General features: G+C 38.0%; 1 protein-coding gene across 2 annotated transcripts in view; it reads right to left on the bottom strand.

The window, feature by feature from the left end:
* The window catches only part of ROCK1 (Rho associated coiled-coil containing protein kinase 1), a 178,305-nt gene that overhangs the window by 67,477 nt on the left and 98,508 nt on the right, over positions 1–12,320 (bottom strand). For both annotated transcript variants that reach the window (XR_004029649.1, XM_030810668.1), the window contains exons 11-13: positions 11,979–12,039; positions 8,388–8,476; positions 4,831–4,879 (exon numbers count right to left, since the gene is read on the bottom strand). Coding sequence is in view for 1 of the 2 variants with exons in the window: in XM_030810668.1 (XP_030666528.1) it covers positions 4,831–4,879; positions 8,388–8,476; positions 11,979–12,039 (199 nt within the window). In the remaining variant the exon portion in view is untranslated. The remainder of the gene's footprint in view (positions 1–4,830; positions 4,880–8,387; positions 8,477–11,978; positions 12,040–12,320) is intronic.

Genomic DNA, 12,320 nt, shown 5'->3' with positions numbered 1-12,320 from the left:
TCAATATCGTGAAAATGGCCATACTGCCCAAGGTAATTTATAGATTCAATGCCATCCCCATCAAGCTACCAATGACTTTCTTCACAGAATTGGAAAAAACTACTTTAAAGTTCATATGGAACCAAAAAAGAGCCCGCATCGCCAAGTCAATCCTAAGCCAAAAGAACAAAGCTGGAGGCATCACGCTACCTGACTTTAAACTATACTACAAGGCTACAGTAACCAAAACAGCATGGTACTGGTACCACAACAGAGACATAGATCAATGGAACAGAACAGAGCCCTCAGAAATGATGCCGCATAGCTACAACTATCTGATCTTTGACAAACCTGACAAAAACAAGAAATGGGGAAAGGATTCCCTATTTAATAAATGGTGCTGGGAAAACTGGCTAGCCATATGTAGAAAGCTGAAACTGGATCCCTTCCTTACACCTTATACAAAAATTAATTCAAGATGGATTAAAGACTTATATGTTAGACCTAAAACCATTAAAATCCTACAAGAAAACCTAGGCAATACCATTCAGGCCATAGGCGTGGGAAAGGACTTCATGTCTAAAACACCAAAAGCAATGGCAACAAAAGCCAAAATTGACAAATGGGATCTCATTAAACTAAACAGCTTCTGCACAGCAAAAGAAACTACCATCAGAGTGAACAGGCAACCTACAGAATGGGAGAAAATTTTTGCAACCTAGTCATCTGACAAAGGGCTAATATCCAGAATCTACAATGAACTCAAACAAATTTACAAGAAAAAAACAAACAACCCCATCAAAAAGTGGGCAGAGGACATGAACAGACACTTCTCAAAAGAAGCCATTTATGCAGCCAAAAAACACATGAAGAAATGCTCATCATCACTGGCCATCAGAGAAATGCAAATCAAAACCACAGTGAGATACCATCTCACACCAGTTAGAATGGCCATCATTAAAAAATCAGGAAACAACAGGTGCTGGAGAGGATGTGGAGAAATAGGAACACTTTTACACTGTTGGTAGGACTGTAAACTAGTTCAACCATTGTGGAAGTCAGTGTGGCGATTCCTCAGGGATCTTGAACTAGAAATACCATTTGACCCAGCCATCCCATTACTGGGTATATACCCAAAGGACTATAAATCATGCTGCTATAAAGACACATGCACACATATGTTTATTGCGGCACTATTCACAATAGCAAAGAGTTGGAACCAACCCAAATGTCCAACAACGAGAGACTGGATTAAGAAAATGTGGCACATATACACCATGGAATACTATGCAGCCATAAAAAATGATGAGTTCGTGTCCTTTGTAGGGACATGGATGAAACTGGAAAACATCATTCTCAGTAAACTATCGCAAGGACAAAAAACCAAACACCGCATGTTCTCACTCATAGGTGGGAATTGAACAATGAGAACTCATGGACACAGGAAGGGGATCATCACACTCCAGGTACTGTTGTGGGGTGGGGGGAGGGAGGAGGGACAGCATTAGGAGATACACCTAATGCTAAATGACGAGTTAATGGGTGCAGGAAATCAACATGGCACATGGATACATATGTAACAAACCTGCACATTGTGCACATGTACCCTAAAACCCTAAAGTATAATAATAAAAAAAAAATAAAATAAAATAAAATAAAATAAAATAAAATAAAATAAAAAAAGATTTTTTTGTCATTAATTTTCAGAAATCTGACTATCGTGTTTTGGTGTGGATATCTTTGGGTTTACACTTTTTGTGGTTTGCTAAGCTTCTTGGTGGTTCATGTCTTTTGTCAGTTCAGGTCTTTTGTCAAATTTGTTGAATTTTCTGTCATTATTTCGTCCCACCCCCTTTCTCCTCTCCTTTAGTAATTCGAGTGACACAAATGTTAGAACTTTATTGTTATAGTTCTACAGGTCCCAGAGGCTCTGTCACTTTTTTTCTGATCATTTTCTCTGTTATTCAGACTGGATAATTTCTATTTTTCTTTGTTGAAGGTCTCTGATTCATTTCTCTGCATTGTTCACTCTGCTGCTGACACCATCTATTGAGACTTTTATTTCAGTTATTGTAATTTTTGGTTGGCTCTATTTTATATTGTCTATGTCTTTCTGAGACTATTTTTTTGCTTGTTTGTATGTTTATAGTTGCTCACTGAAACATATTTATGATGATTCCTTTAAATACTTGTCAGATAATTCTAACATCTGTGTCATCTCAGCGTTGGTATTAGTTTATTATTGTTTCTCATTCCAGTTAAAATTTTCCTAGTTCTGATTATGATGAGTAGTTTGCTATTCAAACCTGGACATTATCTTACAACATTCTGGATCTTATTTAAAATCTCTTTTAGAGGCCGGGCGCGATGGCTCACGCTTGTAATCCCAGCACTTTGGGAGGCCGAGACGGGCGGATTACGAGGTCAGGAGATCGAGACCACGGTGAAACCCCGTCTCTACTAAAAATACAAAAAATTAGCCGGGCATGGTGGCAGGCGCCTGTAGTCCCAGCTACTCGGAGAGGCTGAGGCAGGAGAATGGCGTGAACCCGGGAGGCGGAGCTTGCAGTGAGCCGAGATTGCGCCACTGCACTCCAGCCTGGGTGACAGAGCGAGACTCCATCTCAAAAAAAAAAAAAAAAAAAAAAAATCTCTTTTAGAAGGTTTCCTCTGACATTGTTCTGGTGAAACTAAGGGGGTGCTGCCTCTTTCCTGCCAGGTGGAGTTTGCAGAAGTCCAGGTTTTCCACTCAGCCTCTACTGACACCTTAGGTAGGGAGGGGAGCAGATCCTCATCATTGCTGGGTGGAAGCAGGAGTTCTGGCACTCTACCAGGCCTCCATTGAGTGCACCATGGCTGCTCCTTATGTGGCCCCCACAGATGACACTGCATTGTGGAGGGGAGCTTGTTATTTTCAGTGGAAAGTTCTGGCTCCCTACCATGCCTCTTTGATACCAACCCAGAAGGCAGTGGGAGGGGCACCCCCTTACTGCCAGCTGGAAGTGTAAGTGTAGATTCCCCACATGGTCACTGCTACGCTGTCTGGGGAGAGAAAGAAGGTTTGTTACTGCCCATAGGAGATGAAAATTCCTTTACTGGACCTTCTCTGACACTATTCTAATTGGAAGTTGGGGTGTGCTACAGCATAGTGGAGATGGAAATCTAGACTTCCCACTCAGCCTTTGATGTTAAGAATGGGGCTACCGTTGGCCGGGTACGGTGGCTCACGCCTGTAATCCCAGCACTTTGGGAGGCCGAGGTGGGCGAATCACGAGGTCAGGAGATTAATACCATCCTGGCTAACACGGTGAAACCCCATCTCTACTAAAAAAAATATATATATAAAATTAACCAGGCATGGTGGCGGGCGCCTGTAGTCCCAGCTACTCGGGAGGCTGAGGCAGGAGAATGGCGTGAACCCGGGAGGTGGAGCTTGCAGTGAGCTGAGATCGCGCCACTGCACTCCAGCCTGGGCGAAAGAGTGAAAAAAAAAAAAAAAAAAAAAGAATGGGGCTACCATTTTTCCGTGGTGTTTGACTGAAAAGAGCAGTGATAGTCTAAGTTTCCTGACTTGCTAGCCTGCTCCTTTTTTGGTCTTTAGGCTAAGGAAATTAGCTTTTTTTGGAGCTTTGTCTGAGACTGTTGATATTTCGAGGTTGCTGGCTTCTCTAGCACCCTGTCTAGGATACATGCAGCCAAAAGAAAACCCTGAAGACTCATTCATGTGTTGTTTCTCAGGATGCAAGTAACCCAGGTTGGTTTGCCTTCTTTCCACCTTTCAAAATCTTTTCATGTTTGTTTTATGTTTAATGTTTAGGGTTTTTAGCTGTACTTACTGGAAGGAATACAGAAAAGGTACTCTTACTCCATCTTCCTAGAAGTTAGATTATTTTAATTTCATACCTCAAATTTCCCTCTCTACTTCTAATTTGGAAAAATGAGTAACTTAAATCTAGCACATTTGAATTTTATCTGTGTTTTAAAAGTTAAATATAAGTGGAAGATATGCAAAAAAGGACTCCTTAAACATTCAGAGTCAAATATATACTGCTAAGGTTAAGTACAAAGGCAAGTTAGTAAATGCTATCTAAATCTTCATAGATATCCAAAGCTACCCATGAAAGAAAGCAAGCCATTGACAGATACCATTCTATAAGGGAAGAAAAAATTAACACAGCATAAAAACTATCAGAGATTAAACCTAAAAAAGGACAAAGTAAGTAATGTATTGGGAGAAGACTACAGAGAGTGTATTTCTTTTCATGGGACTCATAGACACAGTAGAAATATACTTAGAAGTTGACTAAGAGGAATGGAAATGTATTACATATTTACAAACAAACATCTGAATTATGAATGCTTGTTATTGTTTCTCTGATAATAAAAAAATTTTGACAGATAACCATGATTTTAGATGAACATTCTAAAATCAATATATTTTCCATTTGATTACATGAGATTATGTCAGTGTTAATCTTTTAAAAATATTTTAAACTGTATTTCTCTCTTTTCTTTATTGTCTGTCTTTCTGAAATAGTTTGAGATTCAATTTCTGATCGCTTGCTTCTCTGGCTCCTTTCTCACATTTCAACCATCAAGAACCACTGAACTGAAATTTACGTACTAAAATTAATACGGCTGTAGAATACAATTGTACAAAGGAAACTAAACTATAATCTAATCTGTACCACTTGAAACTGCAGTTCCAAGGTGAGGCTTTCATCACAATTCTCCGGCTCTGTTTTGTGTTTCAAACTACAGAGTTCAAATACAATTTTCTCAGGAAACGAAACAATTTGAAAGAGGGAAAAATCTCAAAAAGGAAACTTCTGATTAGAAAACAAAAAGTACCTCTTCATCCAATTCTTTCATTATCTTGTCTAGTTTTATGTTTGAGGTTCTGTAAAAACAAAAGCAATACAGATTAGAAATATACGTATTTCCTATTGCCCAGTGTTAAACACTAACATTCCTTACTTTTCCACTTAACTAGAGTTTTGTATCCTTTTTTGGTGCCATGGATCTCTTTGGCAGTCAAGTGAAGCCTATGGCCTTTTTTCAAAATATTTTTTGAAGCACAAAAATTATATATGATTAAAAGAAGACAATTAGGCTGCGCTCACGCCTGTAATCCCAGCACTTTGGGAGGCTGAGGCGGGTGGATCATCTGAGGTCAGGAGTTCGAGACCAGCTTGGCCAACATGGTGAAACCCCGTCTCTACTAAAAATTAAAAAAAAAAAATTAGTGAGGCATGGTGGCGGGCACCTGTAATCCCAGCTATTTGGGAGGCCAAGGCAGGAGAATCACTTGAACCTGGGAGGCGGAGGTTGCAGTGAGCCAAGATCATGCTACTGCACTCCAGCCTGGGTGATAGAGTGAGACTCCATCTCAAAAAAAAAAAAAAAAAAAAAAAAAAAAAGAAGCCAATTATATTGAAATACAGTAATAAACTTTAAAAAAATGTGTAATTCAGTATATATGCTTCCTTATTAATATATTAAATCACAAGATCTAGTGGCAGTAATTTCAAAGTGTTGATGAGCATAAATGATATTTAGAGATAGCTGTAACAACTGTAATAAGAAAACATCTATAATTCCTATTGGTAATAAAAATTAACAACTACTGCTAATAACTGAATTGCTGCCTATGCTCAGAATTGAAACAAGTGCTGGCCGGGCACGGTGGCTCACGCTTGTAATCCCAGCACTTTGGGAGGCCGAGGCGGGCGGATCACGAGGTCAGGAGATCGAGACCACGGTGAAACCCCGTCTCTACTAAAAATACAAAAAATTAGCCGGGCGTGGTGGCGGGTGCCTGTAGTCCCAGCTACTCGGAGAGGCTGAGGCAGGAGAATGGCGTGAACCCGGGAGGCGGAGCTTGCAGTGAGCCGAGATCGCGCCACTGCACTCCAGCCTGGGCGACAGAGAGAGACTCCATCTCAAAAAAAAAAAAAAAAAAAAAAAAAAAGAAATGCAAGTGGCCGTGTGCGGTGGCTCACACCTGTAATCCCAGCACTTTGGAAGGCCGAGGTGGGCGGATCAAAAGGCCAGGAGATCGAGACCATCCTGGTTAACACGGTGAAACCCCATCTCTACTAAAGAATTCAAAAAATTAGCCAGGCGTGGTGGCGGGCACCTGTAGTCTCAGCTACTCAGGAGGCCGAGGCAGGAGAATGCCATGAACCTGGGAGGTGGAGCTTGCAGTAAGCTGAGATCACAGCACTGCACTCCAGCCTGGGTGACAGAGTGAGACTCTGTCTCAAAAAAAAAAAAAATAAAATAAAATAAAGAAATGCAAGTCAATATCACTCCACAATCCCCAGCACTAGGTTTTTATTTTAAAAACTATTTACCAATTTGATACATAATTTTTAAAAGTTTCATCTCAATTTTATTTCCTTGAGGTGACACACTTTCATATGATTATTAGCCAATTCAGCCATTCTTATTACTTCCTCAAACTGATCCCTACTCACCATTACTACCAGTTTGTCACTTGTCTTTTAATTTTGTTTAAAAGTTTTTTGGGGCCAGGCACGGTGGCTCACGCCTGTAATCCCAACACTTTGGGAGGCCGAGGCGGATGGATCACCTGAGGTCAGGAGTTCGAGACCAGCCTGGCCAACATACTCTACTAAAAATACCAAAACTAGCCAGGCATGGTGGCAGGTGCCTGTAATCCCAGCTACTCGGGGGACTGAGGCAGGAGAATCACTTGAACCTGGGAGGCAGAGGTTGCAGTGAGCCGAGATCGCGCCATCACACTCCAGCCTGGGGGACAAGAGTGAGACTTCATCTCAAAAAAAAAAAAAAATTGGATGTCGAGACTTCTCAACATTTATATAACAGTATCCACCCAGTTCTTCCCCTTATTTACATATTTTATATTTAGAAATTCTTTCCAAATCCTGGGGTCAGTTAATTATTTGCTTATATTCAAATGCATTTTTAAAAGAAATTTGTATTATACACTTAACCATATAATCTATCAGGAATAGTTAAAAGTGAGAATTTTACCTGTTTCGTACCAAACCCCCCACCCCACCTGCTCTGTCACAAAATTACCAGTGTTCCCAATTTTATTTGTTGAATGCTTTTCGTGTTACCTTTGCATTTCATTTATCCAATACTATTCACTAAAAACATAATTATAAAAAATTATTGCTTATAATTGGTAAGTAATTCAGTATTATGCTAGGTAATTTAATCTTGAGCATAACTCAAAGATATTTTTTCAGTGGGTCTAATGACAATAACATGCTGAAATTAGACCCACAGAAAAAAATACTCTGAGTTACTGCTCTAGTGAACCACAGTGGAAATTAGAATGGCCACATCAAAAATTTAGTATATTTTAATCTTCAACATTTTACATTTCAAAAAGCACCTGATTTAATGTAAACTCATTTCCCCTTTATTTTCTTTTTGAGACAGAGTGTTGCTCTGTCACCCAGGCTGGAGTGCAATGGTGTGATCTTGGCTCACTGAAACCTCTCCCTCCCGGGTTCAAGCAATTCTCATGCCTCAGCCTCCCAAGCAACAGGGACTACAGGTGCACACCATCGTACCCAGCTAATTTTTTGTATTTTCAGTAGAGATGTGGTTTCGCCATGTTGGCCTGGCTGGCCTTGAACTCCTGCCCTCAAGTGATCCATGCCCAGCCTAATTTGCCCTTTTAGTTAACTAACTACGTAAGGAGAAAAAAGCAGTAAGTCAGGCAATAAATGAGTTAGCATTACAGTTTTTTAAGAATACAGACTGTTGGCTGAGCGTGGTGGCTCACGCCTGTAATCCCAGCACTCTTGGAGGCCAAGGCAGGCAGATCGAGAACATCCTGGCTAACACGGTGAAACCCCGTCTCTACTAAAAATACAAAAAAAAATTAGCCAGGCATGGTGGTGGGCACCTGTAGCCCCAGCCACTCAGGAGGCTGAGGCAGGAGAATGGCGTGAACCCAGGAGGCAGAGCTTGCAGTGAGCCAAGATCGCGCCACTGCACTCCAGCCTGGACTACAGAGCGAGACTCCGTCTTAAAAAAAAAGAAAAAAAGAATACTCCTTTACTTTCTGATGATTGTAATGAAAACACAGTTGGAACATTTTACAAAGCACACAATATATTATTTTCACGAATGAAAAAAAAAGAATACAGACTGCCAGGAACAAATGTACTTTAAATATTCTGAGGAAAATACATCTATAACTAAGCCAACATAAATACAACTTCTCAATTCTAGCCGAGACACATCATGAATGTATTATCAGTAGTAATCTTTACATCCTCATTTTCTATCTACTTTCAGATGTTTACAGGGTATAAGCTTTCAAATAAGTATTTGGTATATAAAATGAAAAGCTTTAAGTATATTTTCATATTTAATATGAAAAACTTGAAGTATATTCTCACCTGCACTTCTGCTCCATTTCATCTTTTAACTGCATTTCATTATGCAGCTGTTCTTCCAGCTTATAGATTGTTTTTTGCAAACTTTCCTGCTTTAATTTAAAACAAAAACAAAAACTCATTCTACTAAGAATATTTAGACATTTAAAATATCAAGTCTATGTTAATATTTTAAACATTTTTAGAAAATAATTTAGTTTAATCTTACCTCTTTCTATCTCAATTTTTTTATTATTAATTTAACAAGCACTTTCTTAACATCTACTAAACGTTAGGCCATTAGAAATACAAAAATTAAAAAGATTTGGTTCCTGTTCTCATGAAGGAAATAGTTACATAGTGAGGCAAAGTTAAATTGGAAGAGAAAAAAGAACCTACAATGTCCCAAAGACATATACACAAAATATTACAATAGACTGTGGTAAATAATAAAAAAAAATATCTACAGAGTGTTCCAAAGGAGAGAAAAGGTCACTTCTAACTCTGCTAAGAATATATAATCCTTGAGTTGAGACCTAAAAGAAGAACTGATAATCTGATAAAGCAAAGAAGGTGGCACAAGGAAGGCATTTTAGCTAGAATGAACAATGAGCCCAAAAGTAGAAAGGCAGAAGAAAATATGATACATTTGGGAAACGGAAAGAAATCAAGTACTATAGCAGAGCACAGAATGTAATAGGAAAAACAACTCATATTAAGCCTAAGAAGGTAATGATCTTTGTATGCACAAATTGGAGTTGGGGACTTTAACCCATAAGCATCTTAAATGAGAAATGACATAATACTGGCACCTCAGAAACATCACTACAATAATAAGGTGAATGAACAGCTTAGAGGGCAGTGAAGTTCTAAGAAGAGCAACCAGTTAAAAAGCTATCAAAACAGTTCAGACAAGAGAATCTGGATCTGATAAAAGGTAGAGGCTATAGGAATGACGAGGAAGTAATGGATAAAGGTATCAATTGGAAAGCACAATGTATGACCAAACCGACTGGAAGTTAGAATAGATATAATACCATTATGAAAGACAGCCAACACACTGCTAGGGAGGGAATGGGGACAGGAAAACAGTGAGTTTAGCTCTGGCCTAGTTTGATATGCCTGAGAAGTATACAGAAGAGAGAGAAAGATTCAGGACTGGAGCTCAGACAAGCAAGCTGGACATGAATGAGATTACCTACAGAGAAAGAATAGAGAGCCAAGATCAGAACTTTGGGAAATGTTTAATAATTGAAAGTAAGCAGAGGAGGAAGATCCTGAAAAGTGGAATGAAAAATAAGTAAAATTCAAAAATATGGGAGGTAAAAAAAAAAGGGAAACAATAGGAACATAGAAGAGTTAGAAATGTTTGAAGTTCCAGAGAAGTAGGGAGTAGTCAGTGTCAAATACAGCAAAGAAGAAAAATAAGATACGGGCTGAAAATTATCCATTGTATTTGGCAATTGCAAAGTTGTTCATTAGCATCTCTGCTAAAAGGTTTTCGAGGAAAATTAAATTAGTTGTTTTATACTTAGTTCTAGGTTAAAATAATTAGTATATCCCCCCTGATATTATTAGAGCAAAAGATAAAGGTAGCAACCACTGATAAACTTATGGTAATCACCACTGAACAAAATCAGCCCAAAGAAAACATGAATCCTTCGAATATTTTTGAAGGCCAAAGGCATTTCTAACTCTACAGTCAAGTAACACAGTGAGAGCTGACTTACAGCAACTCCTTATTATTACGTAGGTCAAAGATTTTTGAGCCCTTGTTAGCAATACATAACTTGCCAAACAGCTCTACTGGGATTAAAATTTAAGAGAAAGATGAACTTAACAGCACATGGGTACTCATATAATTCCTTCACCTTTTTCTCATTTTCCCTTTTCACCACATGTTCTCTTACATTTAAGAGTCAATATATCAAGAAGAAAGAAAAGAATCATTATCAGCTTTTTAAAAATGGCTGCTACCTCTTCCTCTCTTCTGTTAAAAATATGTAGGCTTGCAATGTCTCTGTGCCACCCCACCGCCAAAAAAAATGTAGGCTATAGTAGACAAAAAGTTCAAAGAATGCTCTAGGAATGGACAGATAATTACTCTGGATATTTTTCAGAAAATTCCTGTTAACCCAAAAGGACCTTCTGAAATGTAGGCAAGTAAGATTTTGTTTTACCTCTGTCTCAGAACATGAGCTATATAAACAACAGAAAGAACTCAACTAAAATGTATTTTCTAGAGTAATTTACTTCTCAGTGGACAAATTAAGATGATGCTGACTATACTGCTTATTCTCCATTTCCCCCATTCCCTTCTAACCTTGAAAATTCATCCTCTGCTCTTCTTTGCCTTCAAATCTACAGAGTGCATTGCCTGTATTACTCTGTTGATGCTGACTATACTGGTTATTCTCCATTTTCCCCATTCCCTTCTAACCTTGAAAATTCATCCTCTGCTCTTCTTTGCCTTAAAATCTACAGAGTGCATTGCCTGTATTACTCTGTAGCCCTATGATTTTAAGGTTGGTTTCAACCCACAGGAGACCAGCAGAAGTCTGAAGGCAAAAAAAGAAACATTCATTCTCCCTACACCCTTTGCACTTTACTGTGGTTCTCGCAATGTTCTACGTTTTATATTCCTCTTCTATGATGTCAGGCTTTCTCTGAGCTACGATAAGGTTTTCTCTCTTTGCCCCTTCAGTATAGGGCAATGGCTTCCCACTCTTGTTCATACATGGGTGCTTTAGTACCCTTTATTGTTTCCCTCTACTGATGTTCACAGCATGTTAATCATCCCTTCAATAAACTCTTCATTTAATAAATGCAAAATATGGTGTGTGTATATATATATATATATGTGTGTGTGTGTGTATATATATGTATGCAATGTAGTATTACTCAGCCTTAAACACGAAGAAAATTTTAATACATACTACAACATGGATGAACCTTGAAGACATTATGCTACATGAAATAAGCCAGTCACATATGGATAAATATTGTATGATTCCATTCATATGAGGTACCTAGAATAGGCAAATTCATTGAGACAGAAAGTAGAATAGTGGTTACCAGGAGCTGGGGGGAGGGTGAAATGAGGAGTTACTGTTTAATTGGTATAGATTTTTAGTTTGGGATGATGAAAAGGTTCTAGATATGGATGGCAGTGATGGCTGCACAACTATGTGAAGGTGCTTAATGCCACTGAACTGCACACTTAAAAATGATTAAAATAGTAAATTTCATGTTATGGATATTTACCATACACACAAAACTGTTTAAATATTCTGAACATGTAATCTGTTTGCCTGTCAAGACCCTTAATGATACATTGATATATCATAGTTCCTGATTCCAAAGATTAAAAAAGATGACCACTGTCAATCTGTGTAACAATTTAGTTTACTAACTGCCTCCAAATATATTATTCCATTTGATATTTGCGCAGAAAATCAGACTGAAAAGGAGACGGGAGATAAAAGTGCCATAAAAATCTAAGTTCAGCTAACCACAGCTTCACAAACAATACATAAATTTACTGTCATACACACAAATATATTATCCACAAAACAATTTTAAAAACAATTTTCTTAATATTAAGAAAATACCTACCAAGCTTTTATCTGCATTGGAGCTAGTTCTGTTATCATTAGGATTTGCTGAAGATAAGTATCTGTGGGAAAGAAAAGTTTAAAAAGAAAACAAAACAAAAAACTCTGTAATATCCCATAACAACCAATAATAAATACTACATGCCTATTTTATGTTCAGTTTTATAGCTGTTTTTAAAAATTAAATATAGGTTCATAATTTTTATAAACATAATTCAGAAATGATACATATATTAAATAAAACACCTAGTTAGGTCTAAAAATAGTAGCAGCCTGTAAACATATGACTTAATATTCCTGCAGCAAAACATAAGAATATTCATACCAAGTAGGATAAATAAAA

The sequence above is a fragment of the Nomascus leucogenys genome, chromosome 4 (genome assembly GCF_006542625.1).
Source record: "Nomascus leucogenys isolate Asia chromosome 4, Asia_NLE_v1, whole genome shotgun sequence".
Classification (NCBI taxonomy): domain Eukaryota; kingdom Metazoa; phylum Chordata; class Mammalia; order Primates; family Hylobatidae; genus Nomascus; species Nomascus leucogenys.
Note: the sequence above shows the minus strand (reverse complement) of the source record. Positions and strands in the feature narration are given on the sequence as shown.